General features: G+C 43.5%; 1 protein-coding gene across 3 annotated transcripts in view; it reads left to right on the top strand.

Moving 5' to 3' along the window:
• LNX2 (ligand of numb-protein X 2) overlaps positions 1-21,035 on the top strand; it is a 70,006-nt gene that overhangs the window by 36,018 nt on the left and 12,953 nt on the right. For 2 of the 3 annotated variants that reach the window (XM_064172439.1, XM_064172455.1), the window contains 4 exons: positions 1,000-1,513; positions 13,713-13,951; positions 15,013-15,212; positions 19,326-19,697. In XM_064172439.1, coding sequence (XP_064028509.1) covers positions 1,113-1,513; positions 13,713-13,951; positions 15,013-15,212; positions 19,326-19,697 — 1,212 coding nt within the window. In that variant the 5' untranslated portion in view covers positions 1,000-1,112. Of the gene's footprint in view, positions 1-346; positions 1,514-13,712; positions 13,952-15,012; positions 15,213-19,325; positions 19,698-21,035 lie in introns of those variants that run through there. The other variant, XM_064172447.1, reaches the window with a different exon arrangement.

Below are 21,035 nucleotides of genomic sequence, written 5' to 3'. Positions count from 1 at the left end.
ACCAGAACTAATGAATGAGGGCATCTCTTTGCTAAGAATGTGAGAAAACTCTGTTTGCTAAATCATCCTGTTACAAGTGTCAAGCAATGTGATTTTTGTAAGGGAGAGAAGGGTAGATAAGGTGGGGAGAGGTAAGGGTTTAGTGCTTGAAATTGCAGGCTGATGGCTACACAGTTTCCCAACCAGGTGGTTGATTTAAGAAAGGCAAAACTGATTAACTTTCAAATTCTAAAAAGCAAATTGCAGAGTGACAGATCTACACTCCTTTGACTGACATGATTATTGTCACATAAAGTATGCTGTAATCCTGTTAGGTAAAAAGCAAAACAGGTTACTTGTTTGGAACCAATAGCTCCATATGATTTGTTTATTAGATATTTTTATTACTAGTCTGTGTAGTCAATCAAATGTGACATATTGGATAGAACGAGTCCCTCTTACTGTGTAGCAACCCACAGAGAAAACCTGAAGGTAAGTGGTGACTTATATGCAATATGACTAAAGAGGGTAAGCGGTGTGCTGCTGTTAATGTGTTTAGACCTTTAATGTGTAATATTTTACATTAATAGTCAAAATCAAAAGAAAAAGGAGAATAGGCCCAGGTTAAAATCATAATCTCATATTAAAGAAAACGTCTAATTACTTGATGATATAGCCATTATTCCACAACAGAGTATTCCTGTGCTAGATGCTAATTGCATGCTTCTAGCGTGACATTGCGTTATGCAGTGTCCTTGCTGTCACAAACTGGTCATCTTGCAGGTGAACACTGTGCAGTGCAGCAGCTGTTGTGAAGCTGTAAAACATTTCTGTTGTAAAAGGAATTGTACTTGCAGATTCTTTTTTCTTGCTCTCCTCTATGATAAACTTACCAAGCCCAGAAATATTCTCCTCGACCGTCTATCTGTTGTGTTTTGGTAAACCCAGAAGTCATCCAAAGTTCAGACAAGATCTTTCCTAAGTCATTCAAAATGAGTAATTTTTACTGATTTGTTTCAGAAAATGACACTTGACTGAAAAGCGTAAACACCCTGGGAGAAGTTCTCTCTGAGCTGTATGTGAGCAACCTCATCTTATGAAGAGGAGGATCTGTCAGCCTTCATAGCTGTACAATGGGGACTACAGGTGACGATATGGCTTCAGTGGAGCAGAATGCCTCCTTGAACCCTCTGTGCTTTGAGTGTGGCCAGCAGCACTGGACAAGGGAGAACCACCTCTACAACTACCAAAATGAAGTGGATGATGACTTGGTCTGTCACATTTGCCTTCAGCCCTTGTTGCAGCCATTGGACACTCCCTGTGGACATACTTTCTGCTACAAGTGCCTAAGGAACTTTCTGCAGGAGAAGGATTTCTGCCCGCTGGATCGAAAAAGACTCCATTTTAAACTCTGCAAAAAATCCAGCATCCTTGTTCATAAACTCTTAGACAAACTGTTTGTTTTGTGCCCCTTCTCTTCCGTGTGTCAGGAAGTCATGCAGCGATGTGACCTGGCAGCACATCTCAAAAACAGGTGAGTGGTGCAGATGCTTGCATTGCATGCTCCTTACACTCCTAGTAGGCCAGTTTGTGTATCACTGGAAACTGGGAGTAGGATTGGGGGGGGAAGGTGGATTTTAAATTCATAGTAGAAGACCATAGGAAATGGTCAATCTGCAACTGCGTGCTGCTAGAGCAGTGGATCCCATTTTGTGCTTTGCGCCAGAAATAGAGAACACTTGGAGAGAGTCATGAGGAGAAGGATGTGATTCATTGGATGTCTTAAAACCATGATTTAGCAGAAAAAGTTAATGGGAGTTGTTTATCATAGGGAAAAAAGGCTGAGGGAGGGAAAAATGGGAAATATGCAATCTCTTGCTGTGAAGAGGAAGGAAATAGTGCATAGGAACAAAGGAGGTTTAGTTCATATTTTAGGAAAAAAGAGTTTTGTCTTGGGTTCAAATGCAGGTTCCCAGAGACTCTAATAAATTTAATAGACCCAATGACAATTTATAGAATTTATAGAGTGCCCTCCCCTCTTCCCCCTCCTTTCCCAAAGATAGGGAGAGAGAAAAGAGATAAGCACACCCCAATAAATCAATCTCACTCGATTTGGAAGTTAAAAAGGAAAAGTTTAACAATAACTTAAAAAAGGTATTGGAGGTAGGGGAGTTTACAAAGGATAAGGAAGGGAAAACAGCAAAATACAAAAAGGGATGGATACAACCCAAGCAATGTGATTGTGTCTCTGCCTCGTGGCTGCCACGTGGTGTGCTGGTATGCAGTGTGAGTGTGTGTGTCGAGAGGGAGCCAAGGAAAGAGAGGAAGAGGAGCAGGAAGTTCCTCTGTTTTATACCACAGGAAGTGGGGGGAGTGGGCTAACCATCACCTGGAGTGTGGCCCACCCCTGGGGAGGGGACAAGACCCCTAGGGTCAGGTTCAGGGTTACTCCCCCTGGAGTGTTAACCCTATACAAGTTTGTAATAGTCCAGCACTGGAATGGATTCCTTGGGTGGTGGTGCTTGTGTGTTCCTCACTTTTGAAAGCATTTATGAACATGTTGAACCAAACTTTATCAGAAAGCACAAAACTGATTATGCTTTGAGGTAGACAGGTGGAGAAGGTATCTCTTGAGACTCCTGCAAGTTCTATTTTTCCCTTATTAAAACAAACAAATATGTTTACTGAACAAGTTGATGATATGTCATGTAAGCATGATGTAGTTTCCAGAACTTTTTGCTTGCTTATGTTTTGATTGCTTATGGAACACTTTTGACATAGTCTTAATTCTGTAGAAACTCATCACCTCACACCAACGAGAAGCTTTGGTGCCGCATTTGCAAGTGATTTTGTATTGAAAATCACAGGACCATAGGATGTTAGGGGTTGGAAGGGACCCAAGGAGATCATCCAGTCCAACCGCCCTGGCAGAACAGGACAATACTATCTAACACAGATCACAGAGGAACACACCCAGACAGGCCTTGAAAGGCTCCGGAGAAGGAGACTCCACGACCTCCCTGGGGAGCCTGTTCCAGTGCTCTGGGACCCTTACAGTAAAGAAGTTCCCCCTTGTGTTGAGGCAGAACCTCTTTTGCTACAACTCACACCCATTGCTCCTTGTCCTGTCACAGGGAGCAAGTGAGCAGAGCCTGTCCCCCCACTCCTGGCCAACCTTCAGATACTTATAAACATTTATCAAATCCCCTCTAAGTCTTCTCCAGACTAAAAAGCCCCAGGTCCCTCAGCCTCTCCTCATAAGCCATGCCCTCCTGTCCCCTAATCATCCTCCTAGCCCTCTGCTGGACCCTCTCCAGCAGATCCCTGTCCCTCTGAAACTGGGGAGCCCAAAACTGAACACAGTATTCAAGACGAGGTCTCAGCAGGGCAGAGTAGAGGGAGAGGAGAACCTCCCTTGATCTGCTGGACACACTCCTCCTAATACACCCCAGGATCCCATTGGCCTTCTTGGCCACAAGGGCACATCACTGTGGCATGGTTAAGTTGTTATCCACCAGGACCCCCAGGTTCCTCTCCACAGGGCTGCTTTCCAGGAGATCACCTCCCAGCCTGTACTGGTGCAGTTTATTATTCCTCCCCAGATGCAGGACTCCACACTTGTCCTTGTTGAACTTCATCTGGTTCCTCTGTGCCCAGCTCTCCATTCTGTTCAGGTCTCTCTAGATGGCCAGACAGCCTTCAGCTGTATCAGCCAAGCCTCCCAGCTTGGTGTTGTCAGCAAACCTGCTGAAGAGATACATTCCAATATAATGCTGAAGAGTTACATTCCAATATTACCTGCACCTATAAATGCTTAGGTCCTTATTTTGAATGGTTCATAATTTTACAGTTTTCTGCTTTATTCCATTCTACTCTAAATATTTAAAAGAGGTCATTACTGAAAGAGGGAAATGAGATTATTATGAGATGATTGATGATTGTGGACCCTTCCAACCTGATACTCCATGATTATCAAATTCAGATGGAATGATTCTTCATACTGTGCAGAATAGTGTGCCTTGTTCCTCAGCAAAGGAGTTGCCTCTGTGCCACGTATGCAGTACTGTGCTATATGAGGATGTTTCATTCTTCTCTGTAAGACAATGACATTTTCTTAATGTTAAAGCTAAAAAAAACCCCTGGAATTAATGAGTCAGGGCTAAAAAATACCATGCAAATCTGTTCCAACTAACTTTAAACTGTGTAGAGAATTAGGAAATTATAAGAGGAATGTAGTGAAGAGTTATGTAGAGAAGGGGAGTTATGTATTCAAAAGAAGCACATCTCACTTCAAAGGATCCAGTTCAGGTGAATTGCATCTGCTACCAGAAAGTATTCCCTGTGTACAACTCAATGCTATTTGAAAGCCTATGTTCATTTTGCAGAGAGGTTTCAGAAAAATGTGTAAATGTCCCTTCAAAAAAAGCATATCCACTGCACACAGACAAAAGGCACTAAGGAAATGCCTTTCTGTGTGTCAGTGGTTTTGTCAGTAGCATTCAGAGACACAAGCACATTTTCTAGTGGCTTTTCATAAGAATGGATGGTACAAATCCTAACTCTCCTTAATCACCAGCTGAAATGAGATCTTTTCATTTCCATGACTTTGTCATGAGCTTTGTTCTTACCAGCTCTGCTTTCTTTCAACTTGATGCTCACTCTTTTTTCCCCCCTTTGGTCTTTATTCAATTTTTAGAAACAGCCTGCATAAACTGTAACAGTTGCCCTTTTTATGAGGCTGTCTCATGATTCGGTACTCCTGGCTGTGCCAGCTCCTCAGGCAAAGAGCCCTCCACATTGGGATTAAAAATCCTCTACCCAGAGGGATGGGCAGTGGTGGCTGCCCTGGGATTGGGAGAGGCTTCCTTTCCTGTCACCTTCCCTAAAAGGGAGGGCACTGTTAGCTGTGTGCCTCCTCTGCCTGCCCTCAGTCTGTTCCAGCTGTACTGGATAGTAAGATTTTTTCCTTTTGAGGTGCGTGGATCTACCCCATCAACTTCTTTCCAAGTCTTGGTCTTTGTCTGTTTGGAGGCTCTTGAAGGCCACCCTGGGTGAAGGGTGACATCGTGGAGGAGACTGGAAGTCAGACGTGATGGGGATGTGTACACAGATGAGTGCTCCACAGAGAAGGGGAAGGAAGCAGCCATTGCCTGCCTTGGAAACAGGTTTTGCACACATGTATTTCCAGCATGCTGTTTTTCACATTCCCATGCTAAAGCCTCTTGGGGATTCAGAGCATGGGAGGACCTTGGACATGCAGGACATGCAGCAACCCTGCAGGCTGTGGTGAGCCTGGAGCTGCCTGGGTTTTGTTAGTTATTGTACTCTCAGCACGAATGTACACAGGTGCATTATCCATTGTCAGGAAGGTATGGAGACTAACTAAGAGCCTTTCTGAAGTTGTGTCCCCCCCTCTTTTTTTTTTCATTTCTTCACAGGTTTCCATGCTAACTTAGGCTGCTGGGTTTTATTCCCCTCCAGGAAAGTAATTTCTGTTCTTTACGATGACTTGGGAATTGCAAGGAAGCCAAACTGCTTGTTCAAGTTATAATCCTAACAATAACCTGATTTGATTTTAATAAAACCCAAAATGCTAACAAGTCTCCTGCTACACAGTTGGTTCATATTCTCATTCCCCACTCTCCCTCACTTCTTCAGTCCATCTGCTTGGGTTGACAACTCTTTGAATAATATTAGGGCTGTTTACAAAAGGACCACATAATTTGTTCTTATGGGGAACACGATGTATGCTTTCTTTAGGTATGTATGAAACAGTAATTTACTTAATGCACCAGGTTATTATGAAATCTGAGTGAGCTGAGCCACTAGCTTTTCCTGTTTGTCGGCTGAAAAAAAGCTTTCAGTTGCAGAAGACTGCTCACTTTAAATTCTTTCTGTCATCTTGGGGTGCTGATATGCATTTTGAGTACATGCTAATTTACAGTTTTCAATTAAGTTTATGTGCAAACATCTCAACACCTGTAAAATATCATTTCTGACATAAATGCTGGCAGCCACTGCATAGTTTGAATTCGATTTTATATGGATTAATGAATGCAGTAAAATCCTGCTACTGATTGTTACATGTAGGAAAGAAATAACAAATTTGCTATTATTATCATTTTCAGCATAGATTAATATTAGCCAATCTTAACAAGCCTTTACAAGAGCTAGTTTGTATTTCTAAGAGATGCAGTGTGTTTGCTTAGTTTTCACTGTCTGAAAACATTCACACTTAGATTTTCCAGTGTTGTTTTAATGAGCTCCATTTGAGCATAAAAGCTGGGAGAAAATGTCATCATATCCACCAGGCACCTCAGAGCGTAAGGTCATTGCAAGCTGTTCCAGCAAGGAGGTGAGAGGCATGAGACACAAACTTGATTATTTCATGGTCACTAATTGCACTCCATGGCACCTCCCCATGCAAAGATACAGGCTGGGGTCGGAGTGGCTGGAGAGCAGCCAGACAGAGAGGGATCTGGGGGTGCTGATTGATACCTGCCTGAACATGAGCCAGCAGTGTGCCCAGGTGGCCAAGAGAGCCAGTGGCATCCTGGCCTGCATCAGGAATGGTGTGGTCAGCAGGAGCAGGGAGGTCATTCTGCCCCTGTACTCTGCACTGCTTAGACCACACCTTGAGTCCTGTGTTCAGTTCTGGGACCCCCACTTTAGGAGGGACATTGAGATGCTTGAGCGTGTCCAGAGAAGGGCGACGAGGCTGGTGAGAGGCCTTGAGCACAGCCCTACGAGGAGAGGCTTAGGGAGCTGGGATTGGTTAGCCTGGAGAAGAGGAGGCTCAGGGGTGACCTTATTGCTGTCTACAACTACCTGAGGGGTGGTTGTGGCCAGGAGGAGGTTGCTCTCTTCTCTCAGGTGGCCAGCACCAGAACAAGAGGACACAGCCTCAGGCTGTGCCAGGGGAAATTTAGGCTGGAGGTGAGGAGAAAGTTCTTCACTGAGAGAGTCATTGGACACTGGAATGGGCTGCCCGGGGAGGTGGTGGAGTCGCCGTCCCTGGAGCTGTTCAAGGCAGGATTGGACGTGGCACTTGGTGCCATGGTCTAGCCTTGAGCTCTGTGGTAAAGGGTTGGACTTGATGATCTGTGAGGTCTCTTCCAACCTTGGTGATACTGTGATACTGTGATACCTTGTTGCATAAAGAAGACGTTTTCAACTTACGAGTCCTTCAGTTTCATCAGATTCACTTTTGTGGTTTTCAGAATTACACACAGTGCACACAAACTGTTTTAAAGGAAAAAAAATAGGTGAGTAACGCTGAGTTGTGCTGATTTTCCCAGTCATTTGATACAGAAAACCTGTTAATGTTTAGTAAGGTGCCAGTTCTGCTTCTAAATAGGAAAGGTAAATTTATCAGAAGGAAATCTGACCAACAAAAACATTTTTGAGCTTTTCTGTGTATGATTTTAATTCGGGGAATTGCTATGGATTATTCAGACCTGAATAAACTCCACTATGACAAAACATACTCTGAAATTCATACAGCCTTTTGAAGAGAGGGTTTGGTGTTGCATTTGTGAATTGCTTTTGGGTTGGACATCAGTTTCCTCCTCCCATATTCTCCTGTGTTGGTTTAAGTTATCATTTTACAAGGAGACATTTTTCTAAATGCTTTAATGTTGGTGTCAACAAGCCAGTTTTATGTCAAGCTAAGTTTGAACTCTGTATAGATCTGGTTTTCTGGAACTGAGGAAATCATTGGAGTTATTCACTGTGTGTCAGACACTGTGCTTAATGAGATCCACATGAAAATTAACTGTACAGAATTTCCTTGTGCAAAGTCTTGACAATCACAGTTATTTTGGTGTTTATGATACTGCTGCTGAGTCCTGGTTTTCCCACTCAGCCCATGTTGGCTGTGAGTACTGTCCCTACCCTGCTCTTTGTAGCACTAGAAGTGAAAAGGATCTATAGGATTTCACCTTCTTTTGGCAGGACTTTTCTTACACCTATAAGTGGATAGACAACAGTGTCAGAATTTCTCCATGCCCAATGGACTTCTCCAATTGCTGGAAAGGTGAAGGACCTTTCTGTGGTGGTTCTCTGCCACATAGCTTCTTGTAGTCTTCTCAAGTCGTTGGATCTGTGCAACAAATCCACACTTGTTTCTTTTTCCTGAGTCTTCTCTGATTTCCAAACCTCTGTAACTCTTCTCAAACCTAACTCACTTCTTTGTTTTATTTGGTTGTGAGTTTGGTTTTTCCCTTGGATTGTTTGTGGGGTTTTTTTTTCTGTTTTGGTTTTGGGGGTTTTGGGTTTTGGTTTGGTTTTTGTTTTTTCCTGGCTAAAGCGAAACCAAGACCCAAACATTTAACCTTCCAAAGCAGCCCTGTTTTATTCTGACTTGCAGCTGCAGTTCTTGCCAGAATTACTGCTTAAGGTCACTTTGCTGGCAAAGTTTATGAGCAATAGCAAAGGCATTTGGTTTGCTTCTCTCCAGTCTTTGCTTAAATTCAGCTTCTACTTGGAAAATGAGTTAGTACAACTGGTTTGCGGCTTTTTGGCATGTTTATCAAGCTTCTACCCTGAGCAGAAGCTGGTGGCATAAGTCACAATGAAGTCTTTCTTTTCAGTAGTCAGTGAGCAAATGTGTTTTTTGAGGCATTACTGTTATTTCATGGAATACACTGTAAACTACATCTTAATTTTGTATGAAAGCTCTTTTTTTATCTGCAGAGATGGATTGCTGCTCGTGTTCCAAGGAGTCAGCTTTTAAATGAGAAACCCAGCAGACTTGGCTGTGGGAAAAATAAAGAAAAATGTTCTTCTATGCCTGATCTAGATTTATAGAAGTTGAAGGTAAAAGCTACACCTTATCACCATCCAGAATTAAGCAATAGCTGGAGTCAAAGGAAGGAGATGAGTGAGTTGATGTACACAAGCAGAAGCTCATTTTACATCCAAAGGACAGTTGCCTTTGAGTTTCCTGATAAGTAAGAGCACTCAAGTGTTTTAACTGGCTGTGTCAGTATCTCTGCTCTGGAGCATCTTGATTCATGAAAGACATGAAGTAATTTCTGGCAATTCTAAAAATAATTCCTGCCTTTCCTCTCTGTCTTAGCCTGGATTTTCCGGCTTTGTAGGTAAATATGAAATGGCATCCCTCTAAGACACATTTCAGTCTCTTTTCAGCCCTTATTTTTGCAGTTTGTTGTACGAGAATGGACTTCTGTACCCATAAAAACAATCTGTAATGCTCATTTTGATCCCAGGATATCCATCTGTGTACATAACTTGTTGCAAGACTTAGTCCAAAGTGCTTTTTATCCCAGGTATTTGACGATAGCAGTATTAGTGAAGATGTGCATGCATAGAGATTTATTGGTGCTTCTTAACTGTTAAAACTACTGTATGGTTTTGCTCTTTGTGACATTCATACTGTTGCCAGTAACAAATTGTTTTATCTCACAACTGCAAATGGAAAAGCTCCTTAAATGTGCTTGAATGCCAATACAAGGCATTGCTGCTTGGCAGGAGGCATATAGTCTTTAAAGACCTAGAAACTGGCATCCTGTTAATTCATTTCTCCACCAGACAGCTACTTTCTTGGCAATGCAATTCTGCTATACCAGGCTGAAAGTCACAGTCATTACTGGGTAATTTAGGGAAGAATCTGGATTTTTTTTCCCCCCTCATTTTGGCCTTGTAGAATGCTGCACAAAAAAAAAGATTCCACTGAGTAGGTGTGCTCAGGAGGCTGTTTGTGTTTCTTGATATTAGCCTTTGAAATGATAATTAAATATCATTGACAAAAATAAACCTCAAATCTATTTATATTTTTGCACAATGACTTTCATCAGCTGCCAGGTAACGACAGGGGAGTGTGCTCTGTGAAGGAAGGTGGAGGAGGACCTGACTGGTTTGGAAGGTTTTGAAAGAAATAGGACACTTCAGGGGTGGTTTTCGTTCTGTCCTGGTTTGATAGTTTTTAAAACAATAAATTTCAAGGTGTGCTTTGCCATCTACACTGAGTCCTTTGGAATCCACAGATTTTGTGAGCTAGCTGAAGCAGTGTTTTGGGAGAAGACAAGGAAGTATCTGATTCAGAGAAGTAGTCCAGTAAAGCTGGATTTTGCTGTCTGCAGCCTGAGTGGGAATGAAGTGTGGTTCTCTTCATGGCAGGTTTGAGCTATTCATTCATCTTTTTGCTGAAAAGTCCAGCTCCTGTAGCAGAGTAATTCAGGCACATCAAGGACGTGCAGCTTGGGGTGGCTTTGTCCTAAACTCGCTGGGGTTGTTTAGCCTGGAGAAGAGGAGGCTCAGGGGTGACCTTATTGCTGTCTACAACTACCTGAAGGGTGGTTGTGGCCAGGAGGAGGTTGCTCTCTTCTCTCAGGTGGCCAGCTCCAGAACAAGGGGACACAGCCTCAGGCTGCGCCAGGGGAAATTTCGGCTCGAGGTGAGGAGAAAGTTCTTCACTGAGAGAGTCATTGGACACTGGAATGGGCTGCCTGGGGAGGTGGTGGAGTCGTCGTCCCTGGGGCAGTTCAAGGCAAGGTTGGATGTGGCACTTGGTGCCATGGTCTAGCCTTGGGCACTGTGGTAAAGGGCTGGACTTGATGATCTGTGAGGTCTCTTCCAACCTTGGTGATACTGTGATACTGTGATATTGCTGTGAGAGAACACATCTGTCAGAGCCCTGATGAGGTTTCCTCTGCAAGAGCCTTTACCCCTTCCTGCAGAACTGAGTGATGGTGGAAGTTGGTCCTTTTTTTTTTTCTTCCCCCCCCCCCCCCCCCGTGGCCAGTGCTAAGATTTCAGGATGTGTAGGGGTGACCCATCAAATTAAAGTATTTTTGAAATGTTGAGGGAAGCAATCACATCTTTCCTTTTCTTGGCACTTTGGCATTCTCGTTTTGAGATTCGCATCTTAACATGAGCCAGCAGTGTGCCCAGGTGGCCAAGAGAGCCAGTGGCATCCTGGCCTGCCTCAGGAATGGTGTGGTCAGCAGGAGCAGGGAGGTCATTCTGCCCCTGTACTCTGCACTGGTTAGACCACACCTTGAGTGTTCAGTTCTGCGCTCCCCAGTTTAGGAGGGACATTGAGATGCTTGAGCGTGTCCAGAGAAGGGCGACGAGGCTGGTGAGAGGCCTTGAGCACAGCCCTATGAGGAGAGGCTGAGGGAGCTGGGATTGTTTAGCCTGGAGAAGAGGAGGCTCAGGGGAGACCTCATTGCTGTCTACAACTACCTGAGGGGAGGTTGTGGCCAGGAGGAGGTTGCTCTCTTCTCTCTGGTGGCCAGCGCCAGAACGAGAGGACACAGCCTCAAGCTATGCCAGGGGAAATTTAGGCCTGAGGTGAGGAGAAAGTTCTTCACTGAGAGAGTCATTGGACACTGGAATGGGCTGCCCGGGGAGGTGGTGGAGTCGCCGTCCCTGGTGCTGTTCAAGGCAGGATTGGACGTGGCACTTGGTGCCATGGTCTAGCCTTGAGCTCTGTGGTAAAGGGTTGGACTTGATGATCTATGAGGTCTCTTCCAACCTTGGTGATACTGTGTGAAATGGTCAATGATTAAAAACTTGCTGCTGAATTTCACCTCTAAGTATGTGTGTCTCTGACCACCAGGATAAATTGAGACTGGCTAACTTTCTTAGCAGATAGGTGCCATCAAGCCCAGTAATTTAATGTAAAGAATATTACCTGGGCAAACCCAAGAAGCAGAGTTTTGTACCATCATTAAAATTGGAGAAACTTGTTCAGAATGCAAAACTTTTCCAGTAATTTTCACCTTCCGTGCTTGCCCTTTCTTAATTTTGAAGAACAAGATGACCAAAAAGATGGCCTCTGGGAAAGTCCCTAGAAATTATTTCTTAAATGTGTCATTTAATCATGTGAGCTGTCTCTGACTTATGCAGTTTTGCATATTTCACAGAACATTTGGGTCACCTTATGCTGTTCTTCTAAACATGCATACAATGATGTATGTGTCAATCATACATCTGTATTAATCACTTTATGTATGTATAACACTGCTGGAGATCACAAAAGCTCTGCAGATGTCTTTATCAACGTTCTTTGGAGCTGAATACCAAAACAGTCTAACCATGTAATTATCAGATCTCCTTCAGAGAATGTCACAACAAGAATCATGATTCTCAGAACATTCTGGTTTAACAAGTTAGGTCGTCATTAGGCTTCTGCTGTCTTTTATTCTGTTAACACTGTTGAAAAAATAAATCATTTCTTCTTTTCTTACAACAATCTGTCAAGTTCCCAAACAGGGAACACTTTTAAGAACATGGTTCCTTTTCCTTTTTTTGTGACACTGCTATGCTATGAGCACCTTTAGGTAGTCAGCAGCTCTGGAAGCAGGAACTTTAAAGACATCAAATACTGTAAGAAGTGACATAGGAGACACTGCAAAAACTGTCATGCAGGCAGATGTAAGATTGATGTCCACATCCAATTATACACACATAAATGTAAGACCAACCACTTGGTAAACGGAGGCCTTCTGTGAATTGGCAACATTGGAGCCCTTCTTTGCAATAAACTATTGTAAGATTTTAAGCAAAAAAAAAGGGGGGATAATGGGAATTCACAAAAGAGAGTTTATAGCAAAAAGCATCAAATGCTGATGGAGCATTGTTACACGAGGCAAAGCAAAAAATTGCACCTCCTGTGAGAAGTCAGAACAAAAAAGAGGAGGCAGGAGGAGAATGAAACACCTTCTACCAATTCAAGAGACGATGAGCAGAGCTGTTACTTTTGCTAAAGTTTTAACACAAACTCATAGGCAAGTGGGGTTTTTTTCAGTATTTTAACACTTTAAATTACAATATAGATTAAATTTTTGTCTCTCTCCTCTGAATGACCCCAGAAAAATGTGATACTTCCTTCTCTTGGCTTACTAAGGCAGAAAGAAATTGCTTCAATGGATCTGCAAATGTGTCTTTGAACAGGGCTTCTCTTCTGTGCAATTTCATGCCAGTCCTATTTACAGCACAATCTAGGTCTGGAGGCCTGAATATAGGAAGGACATGGACCTGATGAAGCAGGTCCAGAGGAGGGCCATGAAAATGATCAGGGGGTTGGAGCACCTCTGCTACAAGGACAGGCTGTGAGGGAGCTGAGGTTCAGCCTAGAAAAGAAGAGGCTCGGGGAGACCTTATAGCAGCCTTCTAGTACCTGAAGGGGACCTACATGAAGGAAGGAGAGGGACTGTTTACAAAGGCCAGCAGTGACAAGATGAGAGGCAATGGCTTCAAAGTAGAGAAAAACAGATTTAGATTAGATATTAGGAACAGGTTCTTTACTACGAGGGTGGTGGAACACTGGAACAGGCTGCCCAGGGAGGTGGTTGGAGCCCCATTCCTGGAGATAGTCAAGGTGAGGCTTGACAAGGCTTTGAGTAACCTGGTCTAGTTGAGCATGCCCATGCTGACTGCAGGAGGGGTTGGACTACCTGACCTTTGGAGGTCCCTCCCAGCCGGGACCGTTCTATAACAGAGTAAGTCCACAGTCAGAAGGTGTTACAGCACACTTAGTTCATGGCCCAAAAGCTACACAATACAAGCTTTGTGAAGAAGGGAGTATTGTTCTGTCCACTAAAACATGAGTTTGTCTTAAAGTCCATTGTGTTTTGTGTTTTCTGTGACTAGTTTAAAGCTGTGGCTTTGCAGAAGACTGATTTAATTTGCTGTATTACCTTGGGCGTTCTGTGCTACAAACATTGCTGCAGGCTTGAAGCATGGTATAAACATTGTCTTTACAGGTGTCCTGGGGCTTCTCATCGAAGGCTTGCTCTAGAGAGAAGGAAAGCAAGCAAGCCGCAAACAGAAGCGGAGGGTGAGAGTGGTCCTGGTGGGACAGAGCAGCCCAGCAGTTTGTCATCAGATGCAGATCAGGGACTAGTGCCAGCTGAGCAGAGCTTCACCTCGCCCGCCCTTCCTGCGTGGACAGACGAGCCCGGCACCGACAATCCGCCTTTTGAGGAGAACACAGTAGCAGACAGTATGTCATCACTTATCTTCTCAAGCCTCTCTTATCAGATGTGGAAACATTGGTGGTGTCAGAGCCTGTCTCTTGCAAACCATGAATGTGTGCCTTCATTTTCTGCTCTTGTCTCTTGCAAGTCCTGGAGAAATATTAGTGGGTTTTGGTCGTCTGCAAGTATACAGATGGGATAAGGTCACAGGAAGGAAATACACATCTTGGGGCGTGTGCCAGATATCATGGTGTTGTATCACCATTTATTATGTCATGGTGCCCTGGTTCATGTAAATCTGGCCTTGCAGTGAGATGGAAGGAGCGTATTTTCTGTAAAATTGCAAAAGTTGTTTTCTAAGATGAGATTTCTTTTCCCCCCTTACCCTCTGACCGGATCAGCAGCCTTCCTCCACATGGAATGCTGTCCTGTTCGAACAAAACGGCAGCTGAGTAACTTCTGCATCCGTCTGCATCAAACGAGCAGTAACGTCTCTAGCATCTGGGACTTTAGAGAAGAAGCATTGAGCCTTATCACAGAGGAAGGTGGTTCTGTCCCCTTCTTTCTCCCCTGTATTTTGCCATCTTTTAGCATCCCCTGCCCCACTTTAGTTGTCTCCATGTTTGCTTCAGAAATGGGCTCTTTCTCTTTACCTGGTAACTCAACTCCTAGTGCAGTTGTGAGAACTGCTAATGAAAAGTCATGACCAAGTTATGCTCCTTGGACTAAGCCTCAAAACACATATTTATTTTCATCATCAGATGTGAATACACAAGTGATCAAATTGGAAATTAAGAGTATGAAATTTCCTATAAAGGACAGGATCCAGAGGGTTCAGAATATCCTTTTCCAACACAAATAATGCCATTTCAAGAAGCATGGATGCTGCTAACTCGTTAGAGAGCTGTTCCTAATAAGCTAAGGTGATCCAACAAGTAGTGGAACTAATCCAGTTGCACTTGTTGAGTTTGTCGTTAAACTGTTGCTGTGTGGCCTGTCTACGTTGTCCTCTGCTGATTTGCTTTACTGAAAATGTGTAAGGTGTAAAGGATGTTAATCATCTGTCTTTTTATGAAATAATTGGCAGCAAATCAACAGCCACCTACCTTGCCCGAAGGAGAGATCACTACGATTGAAATTCATCGGTCCAATCCTTATATCGAATTGGGAATTAGCATAGTGGGTGGCAATGAAACGCCTTTGATCAACATTGTCATTCAAGAGGTTTATCGAGATGGGATCATTGCCAGAGATGGAAGACTTCTTGCTGGAGACCAAATACTTCAAGTATGCAACCTAATGACATATTCTGTCTGCTTGCGTTCAATTCAGTCCTTGCAGAACTACCTGTTAAGCGAAATGGGAGATTTTCCTTGTCAGACTATGTTGTGTAAATGTTAGCTTTGCAATTATCAGTTGGAAGGCAAATTAATATTCAGAGCAAGGCCTGTTTTTCTAGTGCTTTTGGTTATGGTGCTTTACATTGTTTGTCAGACCAGTCCTTGGGATTATTTTTCCTCCTTAGCATCTCTTATCAGTATTTGAAGTATAAGTTCATTTTTCTGGTTTAGATGTTGTGGGATCTGGTCTTTATTTCATCCTTATGCATGCAGTCAGAAGGAACCCAGGGTTACTCCTGGCTATCATGTTGGCATGCCTTGTCCTATGTAAAGAAGTAATTTCTGTGTTGTGAGGCTGGCTTCATCAGATATATTAGTCTGGCTTCACTGTTGTTGCCTTCCAGTAGTCTTGGCAGTTGACTTGCATCTGCAGTATGTGCAGAGGTGTCAATGATGCTCTGCACTGGCATGACTTGAAGCAATATGCTCTAAGTAAAAAAAAAAAAGCCAAAAAAAAACCCCAATTAAAATTCAATTTTGTTGTGATTGTGTATTTTTGTTAAGGTTTAAGATAATTAGGCAAAGACAGTGTAAAAAGATCAAATTATATTTTGGAATTTCAATTTTCTATTAGGGGAAAGGGTTGTTTGTAGGGACTCTTAAGGATGTCACTGACTGAGTTCTACATAAGCAAGGCAGTCCTCTGACATTTTTTTTTTTTACTATTTGTTTCAAGTGGAATGATTAAAAATAGGTTATCATCATTTCAGAACAGCTTCAGTAACAATGTTTGCTTTTGATCTGACAGCCTAAGATCAGTCTAAAATTAGTATCGTTTCACGGTTTTGAAATCAAGCTGATAGAAGTAGCTTAAATACCGTAGTTACCCTTGGAATGAAATTAGTTTGCACTTCAGAAGATAAAGTCCCTTTGGAGAAATGTGCCTTTTTACTCTCTCAAAGTCTTAGCATAGTGACTGGCCAAGAACACAACCCAAGAGGTTTCCAGAATGTTGCCTTTTTAACAAGCAGTCGCAGACACTGATTGAATGCTGCCTAATTTATTTTTGATACTCAAGGGCTCTCCTTGATTGCCAGAATAGGGAGCTTGAGCTCCAGTGAGGCTTTGTGAATTATTGCTGTTTGGGCAGGTGTCAATTATAGTTTCCAAAGCCATAAGTGGCAATAAATTGACTATAAATAGAATTTATAGGCAGCAGTGAGTCTTCTCTATCAATGTGTAGCACTGAGGCTGTCAGATGCTAGGGGGATGTCCATGAGAGTCCTTCTGCCATGCTGAGGAAGAGATTCACCAAGATACAGTATCTTTATTGCTTTGAATTTACCTGTGCAGGTGCTGAGCTGTTGTGTTAAAATGAGCAGGCTTGTTCTCTGCCAGCTGTAATTAAGCAGTCAGATGCAGCTCAGCATGCACGCTTCAGTTGGATGTTTCCAAAAATGTCTCTAAAGGCTTTTATGAGCAGTAAAGGGTGAAAAGAAAGCCAGAAAGGACTGCGAGGTGAAAATCAGCATTTTCTTGCCCAGCCAGACAAGAAATATTACCCTTTTAAGATGTGAGGGAACAGCATTTTGTAACAGCTGCATAAAAGTGTATGTTGTCTGCAAGGTATAGATAGGTGACTAACATTTTCAAAGTGCTCCACAATTGTCCTTTTTTTTCTGCTGGGCTGTGACTGTAATTCATGTAAAACATGTCCTAATGAGAATGTCTTTCCCCCAGAAATGTAAAGGCTGTTTTATTCTGAAACTGCAGAAAGAAGAATTACATTTTATTGCATGTATTCTTCTGTGCCCTTTGAATGCTTCCATATTTTATGTATTTACTTTAGCTAGCAACAGCTAAAAATAAAACCAGATTTAATTTAAAGGCTCTGACGGATGAGCCCTACTAGGTTTTGCTGGTGGCAGCTCTAAATGTTATTTCTTCTAGCTATGCCTCTTTTCCCTCTGACCAAGGTTACAGCCTGTCTCGGGGCAGTAGCAGACCAGGACATGGCGGTGATTCAGCGTCTGAGCTCATAGCGCTGCCAAGAGCAGTGGCTTTGTAGTGAGCATCAGGCTGGAGGATGGAGGTGGCTCAGAGAGTGCTACCTCCACTGCTGGAGTGGAAGCCTTTCAGAGGGGCAGGGTACTGGTTGATGCAGCCACCCCTTTGCTGTGCTGAAAACACCACAGCCAAATGGTTTGGCATTGACCTGTCAGATGCGTGAAGTAAATGTGGTGGCTGTGGTACATAGATTTCTCAGTCCTTCCTTTCTCTTTCTTTTTTGGTTTTGTTCTTTGTTAAGTGTTTATACTGCTGATAGATGGTGGGAAGCTGCAAATGTATCCTTTTACTTAATTAGGTTGTGCAGGGACCAGGTCAGCATAATCCACTCAGTGTTAGCTTCTACCTGCTGAAATTATGGGGCAGAGGTTTCTCAATCAGGACACAGTAGTACATGCTAAGGATGAATTTTTAGTGTTAACTTTGTATCCCTTCTTACAAAATAAGGCAAATATGGCTTTTGTGCTGGTTTTTTTGTGGTGCTTCTGTTTTCTGCCAGGTCTCGTTGCACTGTCGAGTTTTATCTTAACTTTCTATCACAAGAAAAGCCTGAAGATTACTGAGCTTTGTATCAGTGAGCCACATTAACAAACAATTCTTGTTTATAGGGAGAGAAGCACAGAATTGTTTAGGCTGGAAGACACCTTTAAGATCATTAAGTTCAACCATCAACCCAGCACTGCCAGGTCACTACTAAACCAAGGTTCTCAACACAACATCTCCACAGTTCTGAAACCCTTTTGGGGAAGAAACGTTTCCTCATGTCCAATCTAAAGCTCCCCTGTGGCAACTTGAGGCCATTTCCTATTGTCCCATCACTTGTTCTGTGGGAGAAGAAACCAAGCCCCACCTGGCTCTGACCTCTGTTCAGGAAGTTGTAGACATCCAGAATGTCTCCCTCAGCCTCCTCTTTTCCAGGCTGAACAACTCCAGTTCCCTCAGCTGCTCCTCACCACACCTCTTCTCTAGAACCTTCACCATCTTCATTGTCCTCCTCTGGACACACTCCATACCCTCAAGGTCCTTCTTAGAGTGAAAGGCCCAGAACTGAAACCAGTATTCAAGGTATGGCCTCACCAGTGCCCAATACCAGGGCAGGATCACTTCCCTGGTCCTGCTGACCATGCTATTGCTGATGCAGGCCAGGATGCTGGTGTCATGTCCCTCTGGGCACGCTGCTGGCTCATGTTCAGTTGCTGTTCACCAATGCTCCCAGGTCCTTTTCTTCTGAGCAGTTTCCAACCACTCCACCTCAAGATTTAATCTGCTTTCCATTTACAACTGAATTTTGAGTGTTACACATTATAAATTTAAAACTCTGACTTCCTGTTAGACACAAACTTTCTTCAGAGATTTGGATGTGGTTTTTTTATAGTTACTATTTTTAAGTGATATTGGACTTGACCCTGAAAACACATGCAAAGTTCTCGCCCTGGAGAGTAAAAGGTATAAAGATCTAAGGAAGGCAAGTATAGGAGACCATGAGAGCAAAAAACCCTTAGCCACGATGCCAGAGTGTTCTCCATTATAGAGATGTTGTCACATACGTGGGAAAAGGCCTAAAGCTGCACCAGGGCAGGTTATGTCAGATATTAGGAAAGCTTATTAATGAAAGTAGTTTACAAGCGCTGGAACAGGTTGCCCAGGGAAGTGTTTGAGTCACCATGCCTGAAGGTATTTCAAAGACAGGTAGACTTGATACTAAGGTACATGGTTTAGTGGTGGACTTGGTAGTGTTAGGTTAATGATTTGACCTGATGATCTTAGGGGTCTTTTCCATGCTAAAAACAGACTTGTGGATTGGGTGGCCAAAATGGGTTTGCAGAAAAGGATGGAAGGACAAGAGAGGAAGCCTGGCAGGGTCAGATGTGCAGGTTGCTCCAAGGCTGGTTTTGCAGTGAGCTCTGAGCTGAGTTTGGAAAGCAGCTTGTTCGATAGTTAGGAACAATTAAAGACAAGAAAATATCATTCCGATTTTGCTGCTCTTTTGCAGGTCAATAGCTTTGACATCAGCAATGTGTCTCACAACCACGCTCGAGCTGTGCTTTCCCAGCCTTGCTCGGTGCTGCACCTCACCGTGCTGAGAGAGCGGCGGTTCGGCAGCCGGACCCACGGCCACGCAGACACCACCGGCTCCTCCCGGGAGGACAGCTTCCAGGTGACGCTGCACAAGCGCGACTCCAGCGAGCAGCTGGGCATTAAACTTGTGCGCAGAACGGATGAGCCGGGAGTTTTTATTCTGGACCTTTTGGAAGGGGGCTTGGCTGCTCAAGATGGCAGGCTCTGCAGCAACGACCGCGTGCTTGCGATTAACGGACATGACTTGAAGCATGGGACACCTGAGCTTGCTGCTCAGGTTATACAGGTAATGTGCATTGCCTATCTGAGGCTGCAGCTCAGCTTTATTTCGTGAGCAAAGCCTGGGGTAAGGCTGCCCAGGGAGGTGGTGGAGGCACCGTCCCTGGGGGTCTTCAAGAAAAGACTGGATGAGGCACTTAGTGCCATAGTCTAGTTGATTGGTTAGGGCTGGGTGATAGGTTGGCCTGGCTGATCTTGGAGGTCTCTTCCAACCTGGCTGATTCTATGATTCTATGATTCTATGATTCTATGTAATGCCTAAAAGCCTGCAGTGGTGCAGTTTGCTGTGATTTATGTTCTGGAAACAATGGTGCAAAACAGGGTCTGCTTTGGCAGCTGGCAGGTAACAGGTAACTTCACCTGCTCAGAAGTGAAAAGTACATCACTCTTCCTTGACATGCAGTGTGAAATTTATAAGGCTGCTTACGTGAGCAAGGAGACTACCACACAGCCTGTTGTTTAGCAGGAAAAGAGGATTATTATGATATTTATGTGGTTTTAATCTTTCAGTAAACTCTATCAAAGTGGGCTTTGTTTTGTATTGATTTTCCTCTTTGTGAAGTTGGGATTAAAACAGGAAAGGGATTTTTCAGACTTTGCAGAGGCAACAGATGGGAAGCAGGTGGGAAGAAAAAGTACAAATCTTTCCTGAGTCTTGTGCAGTACAACTCATTTTCTGAGTGTTCAGGAAAGGGCTATTCTCAATGTCTGTCGCTGTTCTGGAGACAAACACTACCCAAAGCTTGATGCAGTCTGACATATGACCCTTCCCTCTTACCACAAGAAAACCTTTACTCCATGTCTTTTTCCCAGTTTGTAAGGAAACAGCTGCAGCACATTGCTGCTTCTTGCTGATGGGATGTTGGTGAAAACTGCCATGTCTGAGTTGGAATAGACCAGTAGTAGGTTCTTGCAGTTTAGTGCAGTCACCTTTGTTTAACCTAGCACCACATAGAGAACTCTGTAATAATGTCAAGGGTTTCCTTTGCAGTTAAATGAAAATAGCAATAATCTTGGAAACTGCAATTTTAGTGTCTATGTTTTAAGATATGGTGAACTGGTCAGAACTTTACACTGCATAACTTACCTGCTGAGGTGCAGTTTTGTGACTGTAGAAAGAGCTGATGGTTTATTTTAACATCTGGTAGCTGAATCTCCTAGGACTCCCCAAACCCAAAGGAATTTGATGGTCTGCTCATAGATAAGATCTTTCTTGGAAGTCTCTTTGGGAAGTCCCAGAAATGTTCGGAGCATTTGACCAAAGTCTGCAGACCCTGGAGCCAGCACATGGGCATTTCTTTGTGACATTGCTATGTGTTGCAGAAGTTCACAGAGGCTGCAAATG

Source organism: Pogoniulus pusillus, chromosome 3 (genome assembly GCF_015220805.1).
Source record: "Pogoniulus pusillus isolate bPogPus1 chromosome 3, bPogPus1.pri, whole genome shotgun sequence".
In the NCBI taxonomy this organism is placed as follows: domain Eukaryota; kingdom Metazoa; phylum Chordata; class Aves; order Piciformes; family Lybiidae; genus Pogoniulus; species Pogoniulus pusillus.
Note: the sequence above shows the minus strand (reverse complement) of the source record. Positions and strands in the feature narration are given on the sequence as shown.